The 19,256-nt window shown below is 49.4% G+C and overlaps 1 protein-coding gene across 5 annotated transcripts; it reads right to left on the reverse strand.

The window, feature by feature from the left end:
• Positions 1 to 383: 383 nt before the first annotated feature.
• On the reverse strand, positions 384 to 17,483 carry ETV4 (ETS variant transcription factor 4). Of its 5 annotated transcripts, none has more exons than XM_020972633.2 (13): positions 17,262 to 17,483; positions 16,551 to 16,662; positions 16,128 to 16,221; positions 15,768 to 15,815; positions 8,615 to 8,668; positions 7,358 to 7,481; positions 6,582 to 6,740; positions 5,922 to 6,187; positions 4,178 to 4,252; positions 2,944 to 3,012; positions 2,577 to 2,749; positions 2,257 to 2,358; positions 384 to 1,221 (listed from the first exon to the last, which is right to left on the reverse strand). In XM_020972633.2, exons 2-13 carry the CDS (start codon positions 16,608 to 16,610, stop codon positions 997 to 999), a joined length of 1,449 nt encoding a protein of 482 aa, XP_020828292.1. In that variant the 5' UTR covers positions 16,611 to 16,662; positions 17,262 to 17,483; the 3' UTR covers positions 384 to 996. The 5 variants fall into 5 exon arrangements, with proteins under 5 accessions (XP_020828292.1, XP_020828290.1, XP_020828291.1 ...); XM_020972631.2 differs by having other exon boundaries at positions 7,358 to 7,484; XM_020972632.2 differs by lacking the exon at positions 17,262 to 17,483 and adding an exon at positions 16,864 to 16,939 and having other exon boundaries at positions 7,358 to 7,484.
• Between the last annotated feature and the right edge of the window lie 1,773 nt (positions 17,484 to 19,256).

The raw sequence follows: 19,256 nt of genomic DNA on the forward strand, positions 1-19,256 counted from the left end.
TGGTGTACCTATGCACTGTGGGAGTGGACAAGGACTCTCTACAGTCCATGCCTTGGGAGAATAGGACTGAACCTGGTCACATTGAGAACACAGAGACTGACAGAGCCTGGCAGGGGCCTTTATTTGGATCTGGAGAAAAGAGGGGATACGGATGTGGGGGAGAGGATAATGTGCTCTCCTTAGAGCAGGGAACCCTCTCCAGTCCATCCTGAAGCTACCCAGCCCAAGGCAGACCCCTCCAGCCTTCATTTCCTGGACAGGACAGAAACCCCTCCCTCAGGGAACACAGGACCTTAGACCCTCTGGTGACCCAACTGAAGTGAGTGTTTGCTATTAGCTACCTGCAGGGAAAGGACAGCTAACCAAGTTAGAAGGCCAATAACTTCCTTAGTTCAAAAAGCATTTTATTGACCCCAAGTGGACCCAGTGTAACCAAGAGGTTGGGGTGGGGGTGAGGAGCAGAAAGGTGATCTGGGGATTTGGTCATTGGATAAGGGCATATCTAGACCTTGTTTCTCTTCATGGGACCTGATGGGAGCTTTCTGAACCTCAAAGATCCACTGGGATTGGAGGTGGTAGGGAGTCAGTCCTTTTTCCCCTGACCTACTTGGTGGGGGCAAACCTTGCTTGCTCTCTGTACCGGGGAAAAAGGGAGGTGGGTGAGCCATTTAGAAGGAAATGGGGAGAGCCTGAGCTGAGCCTTCTGGGTAGTAGTAGGGAAAAGTGAAAGCCTCTTGTACTTATGGACAAGATCTTTTCCCACCCTCTCCAGCCATTTGAGTGAGCACCATGGGAGGGTTCTATTTCATTTGGGGAAGGAAAGGGAGAAGGGATGACCAGGGCTAGGGAACTTCCCCCCCAAAGTTTCCTGGAGTGTCAGAGAAGGGAATAAACGGTTCCTGCCAACACCAAATTTATCCATATGTACAAAGAGGATGGTCAGTGTCCCCTGCCCCCACCTGGGGGGTTTGTGGGTTCTTGGTGAGATGTCAGAGGCTAGTAGGAGTAGCCACCCTTAGGCCCATAGGGCTGGACAGGGCCCCCAAGCTCTGGAAGATAAGCAGGGCTGTCATCCAAGTGAGACAAGGGGACGGTGTCCTCCTCGCTGACTGGCCGGTCGAATTCAGACTTGAGGGTTGGGCGCTGATTGTCCGGGAAGGCCAGAGAGAAGAGGGCCTCAGGCTCACACACAAACTTGTACACATAGCGTTCACCAGCCACCTGGGGGATGGGATGGAGAGGTTGGGGTGATCCTATCTACCCTCCCTGCCTCCAGGCAAGATGGCCCCTTCCCCACTTTGAACAGAATTATATGGAGCAGGGAATGGGGGAAATCCTCTCGAGCTAAGAGATTTCCCAGGAAGTAACAAGTCTACACGTATGCCCTTGTAGCATCCCTAGCCTGCTTTTTTCCTCCATGCCCAACCCAGCACTTCCTAAGAGGCATGCTGGAATCCTGCAAGATGTGACCAGCAGTTCTATGAGAAATTATAGACACGTGAACCAGAGCTTGAAGTCATCTCCAAGGCAAACATTTAGTCCAACACTCACCTTTCTACAGATGAGAAGAAAATGATGTCAGCAGCAGAGGGAGGTATAGGTAGGGACCTGCCCACAGTCAGCAAAGGCTGGATTTGAACCCAGGCCCTCTGACACCAGAGCTAGTACTCTTTCAGGGGCACCCCAATCATGTCCTTCCCTTCCTCTACTGTCCATGCTATCAATAGTTATCCTTCTAGGAGACGTTAACTATGACATGTCCTATGCATCAAAATCGTTTATTAGTTAATAGTACCTGAGGGTGGGGAAGAGAGGTTAACGTAATTACCTCTATTCCCTCTTCCCAGTCTCCCATTTTCTCCATTTTCCTGGCCTCATTCCCACATTCCCATCAATATATTTAAAGCCCAAGTTTCCTGTGGCAAAAATAGCTTGGGAAACCTTAATCTAACCTCTCAGTCTTATAGCCTTGACCCGTTCAGCTGTTGGGGGCAGGTGGGACAGCAGGTTGCCAGATAAACTATTAACTCCACATTCTGCCCTGGCCTGCCCTTCCCGCTCCTCCCCCACCCTCCATCAATTACTTCCTTGGGAGGGGGTGTTAAGGATGTACACCCCCCTCACCCGAACAACTTCCTTCCTCTCCTAAGCTTTTGATTTCATTCCATCTTCTCCCATGGGGCACTTTCCCTGGCACCACCACCCGCCCCCTCCCACCACTTGCCACCTCAGCCTTAGCCCTTTGGTGAGCCCAACCTTCTGCATGATCCCCTTTTCATAATAGTAGCGAAGTGAACGGCTCAACTTGTCATAATTCATAGCTGGACGATTCTTCTGAATGCCCCAGAGCCGGGCAACCTGGAAGAGATGAGCAAATGAGTCTGGGGATTGGGGGTGGGGTGGTGGTCAGGAGGCCTGTGCTCTTAAAGGGGCAGGGGGCAGAAGGGGAAGAGGAGATAGTCCGAGAAAAATGCCTGGTCTTGATTCACATGATATGGTCAAGCCTTTTCAGCACTCATGGTCAGTAAGGAGGGAAGAGGAAGCTTCATGGTAGGAGGAGGAGGGGAGACATTCACCTCTTCTGGCTCGATGAGCTTGAATTCCATCCCTCGGCCTGTCCAGGCAATGAAGTGGGCGTTAGTCGGGTCATCCAACAGAGCGACCAAGAATTGCCAGAGCTGTAGGGAGCCTCGGCGCTGGTAGGGGGGCCCTTCCCGGAATGCCCCTAGACCCTCCTGTTTGATGTCCCCTGTGAAGAACAACATGACAGCAGGGAGGGAGGTGAGGGCAGCCCTCCCTCAGTTCTGAGACTCTCCCTTTCTAGAGAGGAAGAAGGAAAGATGCCCAACCTCCCTATGCTGGAGTGGAGGAGGCTCAGATGGGGGTCATGGATGGGGAGACCTTCCTCTGCCTCCCCACCCCCACCCAGTCACCCTTTCTGACCTTCAAATTTCTCCGGGACTACACAGACATCCTCTGGGAAAGGCCGAAGAGACTTCTCAAAAGCATAACCTAAGAGGGGGGGCGCAGAAAGAAGGTAGAGGGCACACCTTAGAGACTTGGGCCTCGAGACCCCTCCAACCCATTTATTTACAGGAGGGAGGCAGTATGATAGAACAGATGAGTGGAAAGGGAACTGGCTCTTGGGTCAGTGACCATGGGTTCAAATACCACCTCTGATGCTTATAGCTTGTAAGTTTTGGGGCAAGTTTGACGATTTCAGTTCTCTTATCTGTAAAGGTGGGCACAGTGGATAGAACACTGGGCCTGGTGTCAGGAAGGCCTGAGTTCAAATCCAGCCTTAGACACTTAATAGCTGTGTGGTCCTGGGCAAATCAATTTACCTCTTTGCCTCAGTTCCCTCATTTGTAAAATGGGGATAATAATAGCACCTACCTTCCTAGAGTTGTTGTTAGGATCAAACAATTGTAAAGGGCTCAGGACAGTGTGTGGCACATAGTGTGATATAAATATTAGCTATCATCATCATCATTATTATAAAGGAGTTGGACTAGATGGCCCTGGGGTTTTTTCCAGCTTTAAATCCATGATCCTATAAATGCTGATTGCGAGATACTGGAGGGGAAGGAAGAAGAGGGAGAAAGGAGGGAGGGAGGGAGGGAGAGAGAGAGACTGAAAGGAGATTCTACAGAGCAGACACCTCAGACTGAGATATTACTGTGGCTTTGGAGCCCAGAGAATACTGGATCTGGAATCAGAAGATGGGGCTAAAAATTCTGGGTCTGATATTTGCTGCCTCTGGACCTCAAATACTCTGTAATAATAATGATGATGACAATAACAACAACTGGCATTTACATATTGCTGTATTTATGCCATTTCATCCTCACAGCAACCCTGGGAGAGAGAGGCTGTTATTTTCCCCATTTTACAGATGAGGAAATTGAAGGACAGGGGTGAAGTGACTTGCCCAGGGTCACACAGCTAGGAAGCGTCTGAGACTGGATTTGACTTTCTGGCTCTGGGTCCCTATCTCTAGCTATTCGGCCCCTAAGCTGTACAACGAGGGGAGCTGTAGCTGGGAGGGACATGGCTTGTGCCAGATCTCCTAAAGGCTTCTCCCATCTCTGATATTTTACGATCCTGGTTGCTGGTACGATGAGGGTGGGAGAAAAGGCTGGGGCCAGGCGTCGCAGGTGGGGGGCAGCTGCCTTACCCATGGTTCCGTCACCTGGGGAGGGGCCAGGGAAGCCGTCCGCATGTAGATACGCAGACTGACACCCAGGGACATCTGTGGGGGAGGGGAGAAGACATCTATGTCAAGGAAGCCTGGGGAGTTGGGGTGGGCTGGAGAAGCATCCCCTCCACATTCAGGAAATCCTTCCTGATGTCTGACCTGCATCCCTCTTATCCCTCTCTTGGTCCCCATAACCACCACCCAGATTATCCGGGTGCCCAGTTTCTTTTCAGTCTCTGATCTAAACAGCCCTGGGACAGTGAGCTGAGGGCAGCTGTAGCCTGGAGAGCACACAGCGCTGCTGAGTCGGGTTTTCCCTCTTTTTGAAAAGAGGCCAGAATAATTCCAACCCCAGAGGAAGCCTCTGGGAGCGGCTATTTCCTGTTTATAGAGGGGGAGGGAGGAACCGGAGAGCACGAATGAAGACCAGCAGCTCCCAGAGAAAAGGATTCAGTATCTTCTTTGGGGTGGGGGTGGGGGTGGGGGGGTCCCTAGGAAGGGGCAGATGTTGAGTGGATCAAGTTTCCAATTGGACTTTTGCTCCTTCCCCATTCTGGGAGGGAGGGGTGGTGAGCTTTTTGTCTCCATGTTTTGGAAGACAACAGCCCGGAACCTTGCTTCTATTGGACCAATCCCCCTGAATTTACAACCCATAGGGCGAGGGGTGAGGGGTGGGGGTGGGGAAGTCTTCCCCCTCCTCCCCCACCCCCTCCCTTCTCAGGCATCAGGCTTCCCCCACCCAGAGGTGATTGGATAGAATAAGACAGTTCCGGGACTATTCCTCCCCCCCATTCTCACCTATGAGTGAAGAGCTAGAGGTGAAATTTGACACCTCAGGGATTGGGGAAAGGGGGGGGGTGGTGGTGGACTCATTCATGCCTCCATTTTGTGAATGGAATTCCTGACTCCATTCAGAGGGAGCTGGAGGGGGAGGGGCCCTAAGTTCAAGGGCGTGTAACCCGATTCCCTTCCACTCCAGCAATGTTTGAAGGTCAGTGGCAAGAGCTTTGCCGTCCTCCTTCCTTCCCTCCTATGCTCTGCTTCTATCCCAGACTTCCATCTCTGCTTTACAGGAGAGAGGTACCCTTCCTGGGAGAGGAGAGAACCTCTGGTGTCTTCGTTTACTGTGTATGTGTGTGTATACACACGTGTGTGTAAATACACATATGCTTGTGTGTGTATGCATGTATGCTTGTGTGTATACATATACACACACAATATATTGTATAGGCTGGTACATATGTTATAGGTGTATAAATGTACACATGTATGCATGCATGTGTCTATACACACATGCAAACAATTCTCTCCTTCCCTCCTCTAAGGTGAGGAAATTAGGAAGGAGACAGGATGTTCCCTTGGGCTGAAACCAACTCTAATGGTTACTTTAGGGTAACCTGCACCTCCCTCCTCTCCAGTTCCCTAAATCCTGAGATTATCCATTCATTTTTCTAACCCAACCCAATACTGCTGATAAACCCAGACCCTGGACTGGTTAAAAAAAAATTATCAGAGGCCCAGAGGGCAGAATGCAGAATGCTGAATGTTTCTTTTCCTGGACCCTTGTGGGCTTAACTGCAAGGTCAGCTTACTTCTCCGTGCCCCTTCCCCCCATGCTATGGCCACTACCCCTTCCCACTTTACCCCCACTAACAACAGTCTTCCCCAACACCCAGAGTTCTCTTTCCCACTTCATATATCCCCAGCCCCTCACTCCTCTTACCTGAATCATAGGCGAAGTCCGTCTGCTCCTGCTTGATCACTACCCCTGCCCCAGGGTACCTGTGCCCACCGCCGCCGCCGCTGCCCCAGCCCCCACCCGCCTGCTCATACAGAGGGTCGTGGTATTCGCGTTTGAAATTCTGTTGGGGATAAGGCAGGCAGGGCTCTGACAGCTGGGGCTGGTAGGAGGCTGCAGGGGGCTCCCGGCCCCCACCTTGGGAGGATGGCAAAGAGTGGCATAGCTCTGGGGGCTGCTGGAAAATGGAGCTGGATGGAGGTTGGGTGGGACATGGGGGGGGTAGGGAGGAGGAGAGGGGAGAGAAAAGAGAATGTTAGCTGATCCCCTCCTTTCCACCCCTTCCCTTATTCTTTTTCCTCAGCAGGGGACTTTCCTCAAGAGCTGGGGAACTGGGTTAGGTTAGGGTAGAAGTACAGGTCTCCCTTTCTCCATACCTCTTCCTCTCTACCTAGGATCATAGGATTCCAGAGTTAAAGCTGGGAGGAATCTTAGAAGTCACTGAGTGTAACCCCTCCATTTTACAGATGAATTCTATCCATTGTCCCACACCTTCTGGGGAAAGGTAGCCAGGTAAAGGCTTGAGGGAGAGAGAACCCCCTGAAAGCTGGGACTTGGAGCCCCCAAACCAAGTTTTCCACTCACCTATGCTCCATGATGAACCCATGGCTGGGGTTGGGTGGGGCTGCCCCTGGGGGTCTCAAGAAATTCCGTTCTGCCCTGGGAAAGTGCTGCAGAGGTGACTGTCCTGGGGCACTGTGTGTGGGAGACTTGATGGTAACTTGTCTGGGGGCGTCATAGGCACTAGGGACAGGCAGACATGGGTGAGAGAGAAGGGAGGTTAGGTGAGCTTTCCTGGGCATAGCCCTTTACAATCTCCTCAACCTGCCACTTTTCAAACCTTAAAGAGCTATCCAAGTATAAATTATTATCATTATGTCATTCTCAGCTCCATCTCCCTCCTCCCCCTTACATTCACACACTCCCCAGGGACAGTGAGGTCACAGCCCCACATTATATAGAGCGATGGGAGGAGAGAGGCTGCTGGATGAGGAGGAGTTTAAAATATCAAGACCCTCTGTCTCTACTGTGAGTGACAGTCTCCTTTAATCTACCCTGTCCTGGTTGAGTTCATCCTCCCATCCAGCCCCTCCCCTCTTTCTACTAACATGGGTTTTGGGGGAGTCCAGACTGATTAGATGAGATTCTTTCTCATTAGGGAAGATGATGCTCCCTACTCCCCAATCCCCAATAAATAATATTCACAGCTCATCCTTCTGACGGTTGGGCAGTCCTTCCAGTTGTGTGACTTTCATCTCTTATGCTATAGTTCCCAGTCTGGTGGTTCCCCACTCTCCTCCCACAATTCTCTACTTCCCTCTCCCTCCATCCTGGCTGTCCATCCCCGGCCTAGGACTCACCTGGTATAAAGGCACTGCTCACCATGGTGATAGGAGAGCGGCGGCTTTCGGCTGCAGGACAGGGTCGGGTCTGTACGAGGGCTCTGTGGCTCTTTCTTGATCTTGGTGGTGGGACTGTGGAAAGCTACTGAAGGGGAAGCGATTAGAATTGGCAAAGCAAGATCAGAGATCAGTGACCTGCTGGTTTCCCTCCTCCATGAATATATGTCCTGCCCTCTTCCTCCCTCTCTGAGACTTAGCTAGCTGGGGTAAGCCAGTATAGCTCTCTGAGGCTCAGTTTCCTTATTTGTAAAAAAAAATGTGGGGGAGGGGGCAGCTGTACTACATGATCTTAGTTCCCTTTCAGCTCTAACATTCAAAAGCTGAAGCCAAAACATGGGTGAATATTGCTATGCAAATATATTCTGAGTAATATGGAAATAAGCCCCGCAGGAGCACACAGCTGGACACTTGCTAATGGTAGACTGGCTAATGTTAGACATTAGCCAGAGACAATGCCTAAAGTTAGATGTTAGCCAGGGACGCTGCCTACAGATCAATATTCAACATAAACCCCAAATCCAGAGAACTTGTGCAAACAAATCTGTAATTTCATAATCATATTCATTCTAGCTCACTTAAGGCATTAAACTATTTATGCCTTAAGCTGGGTGGAAGGAAAGCTTTTCTTGTATTACACTTGAACACTGAACCTTAGAACCTCAGTAGCTTTAACATTGTACCTACCGTATTCTCGATTATCTGTAGATAATGGCCTCCTTTCCTCCACTGCTCAGCTTGGTACTGAGCATTCAGTAAATGGAGGCAGAGAAGAGGAAATATATAGGGCTTTCATTATATTCTGGAGCCAAATACTTAAAATCTAGAGTCAAATATTTTATATTATGTGCTTTTTGGGATTAACTGTCCCTGTTCCATTCTCCTTGAGAATAAGGATTGTTTTTGCCTTTCTTTGTATCCCCAGTACTCAGCACAGTGCCTGGTATGTGAGAAATAAATAAATGCTTCTTGTTTCATTGTTGATCTTATAGAAGTATTTCTCTCCCCAAAGCTTCCTTTGTTCAGGTACCTTTGACTGGTGGTCAGAACCTGGCTGCTGGTCTAGTCTTTGCTTATACAGCAAAAATGGGGATCCCTCCTCTACCCACACTTTTATCAGGGAAAAAGGGAAAATGGGTTGGTCTGATGTGTACATAAACTTCCCTTGGCTTATTCCTTCCTCTCCAACTCCCTTCCAAACAGGGCCCACAAACTCACAGTTTTCAGAATGGAAATCTGGCACAAACTGCTCATCACTGTCGGGAACCTGAGCTGCAGAGAGAGAAGGTTTGGGAGTGAGCTTGGAGCTCCAGTGTAAGCTCCAGTGTAAGTCAGGGGTAGGGAGATGATGGAAAGGTGACCAGATCTGTCACTTTCATCCCAACAGGTTCTTGCAGATTAGTAGCAGCCAGGGGTAGATGAGATGCATCTGTAACTGACAAAGGGGACTGCCTCATGTCCTGCGGCTGGGACACCATGCAGCTCCTCTGCCCCCTTCTCCTCTCAGGTGAAGACTCATATTGCTGCTGAAACATTCCCAGAACCTGTCTGAGGAGATTCCAAGTGTCTTTTCCTACATGATTTATTTTAATTCCCTCCTTTCCCCCCCCTCTGAAGTTGAAACAGCCCTACTCCTCCTCTTTCCCCTCCTTTTCCCTAACTCAGAATTTACAGGAGTCATGGATGGGTAGGGTGGGTAATGGGGGCATTACCCATGTACTTAGTGGCTAGGGTAGGGAGCAACAGGGGAGAATTATGAGATGAGGGAGTACTGGGGTTTCAGGGGTGGGGGAGGGCAGGCTGCCTTAGGCCTTTTATCTACTGCTGTCAGGGTGTGGAGGGGACCTGGCTGGAGTTTTTAAGAGTCTTTGGAGCTTGAAAGTCTGACAAGTTGGCACAAGCTTTAAGGGTGTCAGGGTGGGGGGGGATGGTTGGGGGGTTCAGCTGTAGGGAATTTGGAGCAGAATGATAGGAGTAGAGTGGGTGGAAGCAATCTATTCTGTGGGGGAACAGAAGGCAGAGCCCCATCCTCCTGAGTCTAGGCCTCCCAGGTAGAGTGTAGTGGGGAGGCTGCTGGGTAAATGAATGGAGGCAAAGAATGTTCTGACTCTCCAGGGAGGGGACCTGGGATTGGAGACAGAGGGTAGTATGACCCTGCAACTGTAGTCTAAGGGATCCAGAAGCATTTCTCTTCTAAGAGACTGCTAAGAAATGGAGAAGGCCTATTCTGTCTAATAGGGAAGGATAGAAGCTGGATGAGATAGATAGCTTATGGTCCAGCTAGAGTCAAGATGGCCCCTGGGCTCAGGCTATTGGAATGTAGATGCCCACACTGGCCTGGAGGGTGGTAAGAGCTGGAATTCTAAAGCCTATTGGACTTCTAAGATCCAAACAGCCCCTACCTACTCTCCCGGTCTTGGACTGAACGAACATTATTTCTTTGTACTGTTACAGATGTTTCCTAAGTGAGAACGTACACAACAGAAAAATTAGGGGATAATTATTTACTTATATATTTAAAAATCAATTTGCCACCAAGCTCTTTTAAAGTGCAGAGATGCCTAGTGGGTTTGGTTTACAGATGCAAAAAGAGAGAAAGCCCAAAGTGGACATCAACATACGAGCAGCCACTGGCATGTGCAGACCCATCCATCACAAAGGAAAAAGTAAATGAGAAATGAGCACGGGAATCAGTGTAAAAATAAGAGCAGACTCTGGAACTTGGGTTCAGATTCTGCCTCTGATACTATCTGTATAAATATCAAATGACATAATATCTATAAAGGGCTGGGAACACATTGCCTGGTACACAGCAGACACGTGATAAAGGCTTGTTCCCTTCCTCCCTCTTCTTTGTGTTACCTGGGACAAGTCACTTAATTTTCTTGGGACTTTGTCTTCATCTGTAAAATGATTTAAACGGCTTCTGAGGTCCTCTTTACCTTTAACCCCTATGATTCTAAAGTTCATTTCTAGAAAACAGACACATCCAGATTTTTAGGAACTCATCTACTGAGTTAAGGATACTTAAGACACCTCAGGACCTTAGAGACTCAAGACTTCAAGGTCCAGTCATGAGCGCTACTTGCTCTGGAAAGAGGCAAACCTCTTTTCTCTTTTCCATTCCACTCCGATCTCGCCCCACCTCCAAACTCAAATGGGGATGGTGGCCATGGCTGTATAAAGGAGAAGGGTAATGGGATACGACATGAAGAAAATTACTCCCCCTCTCCTCTGTCCACTTAGGCAAGGAGGGTCTCTAGAGAGGGAGGGGAGGGGAGTCACAGGGCCTAAAGAAAGGTGACGCACTCAAGGCACCCATGGGGCCTCATTAAACAGCTGTTTCCATTGAGGTAATGGGGCCAGGGCTGCCCTTGTTGACGTCACTCCCTCCACTACTCCATTAAGAGTGATGCTAACCTGAACCCAAAGCCCACACTGCAGCACTCCGTAGGTCCTATCATCCTTTCCTCTGCTTCATACTCAGGTTTTAAAGAGCTATGACTGACACTATCCCATGAATGTCACCAGAGGAGGAATTCTATTTAACTCCTGTTCTAGTCTTGTTTGGGCAGCTGGATGGCATAGTGGATAGAGTGGTGGGCCTGGAATCAGGAAGATTCATTTTCCTGATCAAATCCAGCCTCAGATACTGTGTGACCCTGGGCAAGTCACTTAACCCTGTTTGCCTCAGTTTCCTCATCTGTAAAATGAGCTGGAGAAGGAAATGGCAAACCCCTCCAGTATCTTTGCCAAGAAAACCCCAGATGGGGTCACAAAGAATCGGACACGACTGAAAACAACTGAACAACAACTAGTCCTAGTTAAGGCACTAACTGTGTGATGTTAAGCAAGCCTCCTCCCCTCTCTGGGCCTCAGGATCCCGCTCTGTAAAATAAGGGGGTGGGGCCAGAACAGATTGCTTTCTAATTTCTTCTAGACCCTAGGTTTCCAGTATTCTAGCCTCCTTCCAAAAAAGGTGTAATTCTTTTAAAAGACATAAATGAATCTATAATTCTAGTAAGGTAAAACAGGATGAGAAATGGTAATACTACTGGGAATCCTTCATTGCTTGGCTTCCCATCCCCCAAGCCCTGCGTGATCCTGTGTGTACCTCTATACCTAAGGAGAGCTAGGAGTCTCAGTGGACAGAGTCAGAAATACCTGAGCCCAAATGCTGCCTGGGACGCTTAACCTCCTTCAGCCCTTTTCCTCATTTGTAAAAATAGGGATAATAAGAGCACGTCCCTTTGCAAACCTTCAAGGGCCACGCTAACTATCATCATCATTATCATTATTTGCTGTTATTATTGTTCCCGTCACTGGGACAAAAGGTTCAGGTGGGGTTGGGGTTGGGGAAGAGCAGTGGGAAGGAGAAGCCAAGAGGATGGGGATGGGTTTGTTCACCTGCAGATTTACAAGAGTGATCAGGTAGGACAATAACAATGACAAGGAGACTTCCTTTCCTGGAGAGCAAAGGCCTTTTCTTCAACTGACCACTTTTGGTCTTGAGATCACAGTGATTTATTTATTTTATTCATTTGACTGAATGCTGACTTCCCTCTCCCATTCCATCCAGATACCAAACTCTCCACAGCAGATAAATGTGAGGGTCATACTTGATGGCTCTAGCACTATGATCCCATAAGGCCCCTTCCAGGTCTAAACACTATGTTCTTATAACCTCCTCTGAGCAGTGGGAACTGCCAAGCTAGGAAGAGATCTGAGAAAACTTTTTTGTTTCCTGTCTTGGTTGATGGTTAGCTGTGTGACCTTAGGCAAATCATTTCTCTCTGGGCTTTACTGTAATATGAAAGAGTTGGACTAAATAACCTCCAAGGTCCCTCCATGCTCTAATGTTCTTCAAGTCTACGTAATTCAGGAAATTAACATGGAAAGGGGGAAAAGTTAGAAGAATAAGGGATATGGAAGTATGCTTGACAGAAATTCATGGTAGGTCTCCCGGCCCACGATTTGGAAGGGTTAAAGTCATCTTGAAGGCAGACAAAGTTAGCTGTTCATCCATGGCTCCCCCATATCTTCTGCCTGTCTCCATATCACAACACCATTTTATCTGTCGGGAATATGGAGGGGTCTGGTTGCCTACACTGACTTCTGTGCCTATCCTCTGCTGGATCTCTCAGGCTCCTCCCCACCTGTGAGCCCAGGCAGTAGAGCTTCAAGGGGACATTGGGGAGAAAGGAAGCAAGCAGACCCCCATTTCAAAGTCTCTTATAGAGCCCTATTACACAACTATTGTCTTGTCTTCCTACCTCAGCAAGCTTTTCAGGAGCATATCTATTGAGTATGACTTGTACCTACGCATGCACAGCCCAAATACCAGCCTCTGTTCCAAAGGGAACCATCTGTCCTTAAATTGCGGGGGGGAATACTACGTGAGAGGGCCAACAAGTAAAACTAAGGACTACTGATAAAGACTAGGGGAGAATGGGGAATAAATTGACACAGCATACCCTAAGAAACAACTACATGCATAAACATATGTATAGAGATATATGGACACACAGATGAAGATAGAAATCCATTCCTTCACATACAAAAGCATTCTTTAATTCCTTTGGTCAACTCTTGCTATGACAATTATAAACACACAGAACCTGAATCAGGTCACACATGTATACACACAGGTCAAAGAAAGCAAAGTGGTTCACGGGTGAAGGGGATCTCAATACAGGAGGGCTTGAACTATATGACACATGAAGTCGTATGAAATATTCACATTCCCACTGAACAGAATCCAAGTTGAGAGTTACTATTTAGCGATGGCCACTGAAAGCCCCAGAAGAGAAATCTTATCCAGTACTGGTCAGCTCCCTCATGCCCCACCAGCCAGACGGTCCCTCAAAATCTGACCCAACTTCAGGGTGTTCCTTCTGCACTCTCCTTTTTCCAACATCTCAATGAAGCCCTGGCATCCACCCTGAAAATGGAGGTCCTTTCCAACCCTGCTCAAGGCAAGTTTCTACAAAACCATGGCTTGGGAGTCCTTGTCATGATTTTTCTGTTTATGAACACCCAGACACGCCCTGCAACAAACATCTCTAAGCCTTCTGTCCCTTCACCTCAGTGGCCCATCAGATCAAATGCTCCCTTGCCCACCTCTTGGTACCCTGGCCCTGGCACAGCAGTGAGGTTACAAAGCCACTCGGCACGGATTACACTGCAGATCACCCCTCAGCAGAAATGTGTGGAGTCTGCCCCTGGAGGGTTGAGGTAAAGTAGACTTCTAAATCCTCTAGGAAGCAATGGGGGTGGGGGAGGTAGGATGGCTTATCACCCCATATTTGGCCCAGGGTTCCGTACAATCACCAGTTTCCAAAAGAGCTATTCCTGCCCATCCCCCCCACCACACCCTTCAAGCTTCAGCCTCCCTCCCCACATATACACACCATCTCAGGGCCCCCCTGTGCTAAGAGGGGAGACTGACCTTGTGGGAGGAGGCAGTAGAGAAGGCCAGGATGGTGACTTGACGGCAGAGGGGGACATGGCCCCGGCAGCTGCATCTGTCTCCGCAGAGAGAGTGTGAATGAGCGGCCTCAGCATCCCCACCTCAGGCCCCTTCCATCTCCAGCTGGGAATCGGAGCCGCTCCCTCAGAAGGGAAAGGGAACCAGGGAGATCCCAGTCCCCCTCCCCCTGCTTCTTATACTTCCCTCCCCCTCTCTGGCCATACACTGTCCACCCACTGGATTTGAATGTACAGGGACTTCAGGGTAGCAGAATGAACATTACCCAAAGGAGCACAGAGACATGGACGTACATATATACTCCCTGGGACTGTTACCCCCAAGTACCCCTAAATCCTTTTGTCAAGAGGCGAGACTTCCTCTGTATGGAGGGACAGTGAGACATTTCCTCCTCCCTTCACCCCTAAACCTAGGCCACAGATGGGACTGGCTGATGCCAGAGCCAACCTCAGAACCCAATCTTCCTTGTCACAGCATTATGGGGTGCTGCCCGCTTTAGGGTCACAGGAATTGAGGACCTTCATCCTGCCAAGCCAGAGGGATGTCAAACTATGAAAAACTAAGGAAGATGAAAATGGAAACCCTAAAAATCCTGCTGCAGTGACAACATGGCCCTGCTATTCTGCCACTTTAGGTCTTAGCCCAGGAACCCCTGGAGGGAAGGTGATAGAGACAGAGGGATATGATTCTGGGTCTGTAATTGTAATTCTTACAGAGACCAATCTACTTAGGCTACATTTGAGGTTAGGAGAAAGTCTTACTTTATATAATACCCCCAAATATCTAGCCAAAAGTTCTTTCCAACTTCCGCCAAGGTTCCCCTGCAGTTTGGAACCTCCAAAATATCATCTGAGTATGACACCTGCAGTTGAGAGGTAGTAGGGAGATGGAATAGAGAAATCTCTATTGTGTTTCTTGGTCACCAAGATGTTAAAATGAAATGAGCTTCAAATGGAAAGTTAATCCTTTCAGCTTCCACCATCCAGAATATTTACAAACAAAACCACTAATGTGCCACCAATTTTATCAGAAACAAACCTATGGAAATATACCAACTGAAATAAGATGACCTCAAAGATCTCATCCAACTCTAAATCTAATATTCTCAGATCCTATTAAAATATATCAATTATCCCTTCCAAAATACCCTAGGTGAAATACATCAACCAACCACACCCAAATCTAGATTCTACCCCCATCAAATACATCTTCTGACCTAAACACAATACATCCATCAAAGCCACCAAACCATCCAGCCTCTGGTTGGAAAAAGGGTTGGGAGAATATCACTTGGAAGATGGAGAGGAGAAAGAGAGGAAAAAAGCAGAAATATCTGATTTATGAGCAAGGGAATTTAGGGACGGATTCCTGGGCCCTGGAGGCAAAGCAGACCGAAAAAAAAAAATCATTTCAACTTTTTTTCTTCTTTTGTCTTACACAACTGAATAGTGGGGTGGGGGAGGGGGTAAGAAGAATCAATGTTTTGGAAACTCTTGAAGATAAGTAACAAATTAACTGCTCCTTTCCCCACCCAACCCCCACCCCAATGCACACCTCAGTCTTCCTACTGGGCCAAGCAGACTTTGCAAATGAAAATTTCAACAAGGAAAATGGGCCTGAGGCCAAGTTCCATTCATAAGCAAATACCCCGCACAATGGTCTGATTCATCCCCAGGCCTAGTTACACAAGCTTAGGAGCCCGCTCAGGGCAAGAGAAAATAAATACATCAATATATATGTCCACACACTCGGCTGGTGGGGGGGAGGGTGAGGAAAAGTCGAGGAGAAGGAGGTGGTTTAGGGGAGTCCCAGTGCTACTGGAGGGTAGGGGTGGGGGAATAGGGCCAGAGGGAAAGATGAGCAACCACACAACCCCAAACTCACCTTCCGTAAGCCAGGTCTCCTGGAATTGGCTCAAGTCCTGGAAGAGATCTGAGGGGTGAATAGAATAAAATGGGATGGGGAGGTGTTGGTGGGGTTGGAAGACCGAGAGATGAACTCAAATCGAGGGAGCTCCCCCTCCCCACCCGCACTGAGGCAGAAAGAGCCCACTGAAGTGGGGAGCACTCGGGAAAATAATACTTCAGTCCTTCGAAAGGAAATGCCACAAGTGTTGGGGGGAGGGAGGGATTACATACTGAGCCCGGGTATTTATTTGGAAGGCCTGGCTGGGGACTGGGAGGATATGGTGTGTTATGGGATGGGGTCGGGGGAAGTATAGGTCCCCAGAATCTGGCACTTCACCTTCTGACTCCGGGGGCGGCAGGGAGCCAGGGTCCATGAGTTTCCCCTGTGTGACCATCAGAGCTCGGCTCAGACTCCCATTTCCGGGCGATTTCTGGGGGTGGGGGGAGGCGGGGGGGGAGAGAAGGGCCCAATGGACCCCGAGTCATCCTCTAGAGTGGTGGAGTTGGGGGATGGAAATGGATGGGGCGGAGGCAACCAAGGGTGGTCACGGGGCTGGGGCGTGGAGGTCTGAGCTAGGTCCCTGGGGACTGGCAAAGAGCCGGTCCCCGCTTGGGATGCGGGGGGGATAGGAGGGGCGAGAATTGGGGTAGGGGAAGGTCGCAGGGATGGCCGAGGGGCGAGGAAAGTTGGGGAGGGTGATCGGAGGAGGCAAGGGATAGAGGTGCCCGCGGTGCCTGAGGGGCCGAGACCCGCGCTCACGCTGGAGAAGGTGTACGGCACTTGCTGGTCCACGTATCCGCCTTTCATCCTCCGCTCCATTCGGCTCCTCCCTCAGACCTCGAGCCTCGGCCCCAGCGAGGGGGGGAAGGACCTGGGGTAGGAGTAGGGATGGGGGCGGGAGGAGAGTGGGAATGGGGCATCGCTCACAGACCGCCCGGGAAGGGGCTTGGGAGAGAGGGGGAGGCCACTGGCTTCAGTTGGAAACCCAAGGTGGGATGGCCAAATTTCTTCACCTCTGGAGGGAATGAGGACTTCCCCATTGCCACTTCCCTCCCGCCAAATAAATCCCCACCTGCTCTCGGATGATTTACAATTCTTCCTTTCCCTTCTTTCTGCAACCCGGACTGCTGGGATCGGTTACATAAGACTTATTTTGTGTGTGTCTGTGTGTGCGCGTGTGAGTGCGCGCGCGTGTGCGTGGGGGTGGGGGGAAGGCGACTGATGCACCATCCTCATGCAAGTAACTCAACCCGCCACCTCTTTTCTGGACACCTGGTCTCCCTGTCCAACAACTCCCCTCTAACCTCGAATATCTACTTCCCCCTTTCCTACCCCTCCCCAAATTTAGCTGAAACATGTGTATTCGCGGACGACTGTGTGTTGTGGGGTGTGTGTGTGTGTGTGTGTGTGTGTGTGTGTGTGTGGGCGGGGAATCACACTTCCTCCCCCTCCCTTTCCCCTCACCCTCACCTGAGGAGGGGGCGTCAGTGCAGTTGCCGCTTTGGGGTCCGGAGCATGTCCCCGGATTGGGAAGTAGGGACTCCGGGGTTCGAGTCAGAGCAAGGCTTCCTTAGTCCCCAGTCCCAAGAGCACCAACTTGTTTTCCGGCCGGAGCAGACAGTTGTGTGCCCGGGGGACCCCCCGATTGGTGCATTTCCTTCAGCACGGGCTCAGCTTTCTCCTTCCCTTTGTTTCATTGACTTTTGTGAATGAAACCCCAGGGCCGGACACGCCCGCCAATCAGGATCGTAGCCCGTCCGAGCCCGGGGGTGGAGTTTCCCAGCAACCCGGGCCAATCGGAACGCAAGGCCTGGTTCTGGGCTTCATTCACGGCTTGGGCTCCCATTCATAAAAAAATAAACTTGCTGCTCCAGGAGTTCATTCATAAAGGGCTTCGTGTAAAGGAAAGGAGCGGAGCAGAGCCGAACTGAGGGGCCCGGGCGGGTTCTCAGCTACACTTACCAACAAGCTCTGTGATGGAAAGGCGGCGGGTGTCTCAGGCTCTGGGACTGTGTGAGTGTGTGTACACACCCGTCTGGGTTTGTATAGCAGTATAGGTGCGTGCGCAGCGCACTCCCCACCCCCAGGAATAAGTGTATCTCTCTGTGCTTGTGTATGTGTGTTTTGCCTGTGTACATAGATAGAATGCACAGGTGGCCAGTCAAGCATTCCCCTACAAGGTCCTTGTAAACTCCACCGGCCACACTTTCCCTGTCGACGTTTCCATCTCTTGTCCCAGAGGTTAAACTCCCCGGAAAGGGTTGTATTTGGTGACTCCACAGCTTCGCTGGCCATCTTTGAAGCCAGTATGGGGGGGGGGTGAGCATCAAGCGTCTGGTGACCTTGGAGAATGGCCAGGCTTCAGTGAGCAGAAAACAGTGGTGCCACCGGGACTAGAGCTTTGAAGAGACACGATGGCAATGCCATCTCCCTTCCTGGAGGGAATGGGGAGTCCAAGTAAAGTCAGGGATTTGGGCTGGGTGGGCCCAACCCATAACGATGGGTGGTAGGTGGAAAGAAGAAGATGGAAGATGGAGTGGGGTGGAGATGGACTTAGCCTGTTTTGGGGGCTGCTGGGCAAACGGCAAGTATCCCAGGCCAGATTCCAACCAGGGGCCCTCTCACTACTCTTCTGACTCTATGCTTGCTTTCACCAGAAGTACCCTGACTCCACTGAAAGGTGTCCTCCTGGGGCAGTTGCCAATCCCATAGTGAGGGGTGGGGAATTTTTAACCCTGTCTCAGGTGTGGGGAAGAGGAGAGAAAACTATCACTTGGAGACTAGTAGGTTTTCTCCTGTATAGATAGTGTTCCTTTTTTCACCTGGCCTCTGATATCAACCCCCAACCTCTGGAGTCTATGGCTTTTAAGAGGAGCATTTATTCCTCTCCCTGACACCATATATATATATATATATATATATATATATTATATATATATATATATATGTATATATATATATATATATGCATATACATATATATATATACACATATATGTATATATATGTATATATATATATACATATATATATACATATATATGTATATATATATGTATATATATACATATATATGTGTGTGTGGTGTGTGTGTGTGTGTGTGTGTGTGTGAGGCCAAAGAGATCGGGTTGGGGGGTCTTTTGTTTTTATTTTCTTTTGGGGGGGGTCTTTCCTGAGTGTCTCGCACCATTTGGAGAACAGAGGTGTCTGGGCATAAGCAAGAGATTAGAAATTTAGCAAACTTTTGTATTAAGTGCAAGACTTGGAATAGGGAATGGGGGGTGGGGAACAGGAAGACAGCAAAGATGAAGAGTATCTATAATACTTAAAGGTTTACAAATCACTTTCAAGAATTCTGAGGTATGGCAAATATAATTCTCAGTAACTTGTTTATAGACACACATCTTGGTAAGTGTCAATTAGGGGTCCTGTATCCAGATCTTCTGAATTCAAGACAATTCCTCT

This window comes from Phascolarctos cinereus, unplaced genomic scaffold (assembly GCF_003287225.1).
Source record: "Phascolarctos cinereus isolate Bilbo 61053 unplaced genomic scaffold, phaCin_HiC Scaffold_5;HRSCAF=322, whole genome shotgun sequence".
Taxonomy (NCBI): Eukaryota; Metazoa; Chordata; class Mammalia; order Diprotodontia; family Phascolarctidae; genus Phascolarctos; species Phascolarctos cinereus.

Excerpts from the sequence above, each read along its gene's own strand:
- ETV4 (XM_020972631.2), bottom strand. The coding sequence starts at position 16,610 with ATGGAGCGGAGGATGAAAGGCGGATACGTGGACCAGCAAGTGCCGTAC. Across the intron at positions 15,816-16,127 it reads GCCGCCCCCGGAGTCAGAAG|ATCTCTTCCAGGACTTGAGC; the intron begins GTGAAGTGCCAG and ends TTCACCCCTCAG. Across the intron at positions 6,188-6,581 it reads GGGTTCATCATGGAGCATAG|CTCCATTTTCCAGCAGCCCC; the intron begins GTGAGTGGAAAA and ends ACCTCCATCCAG.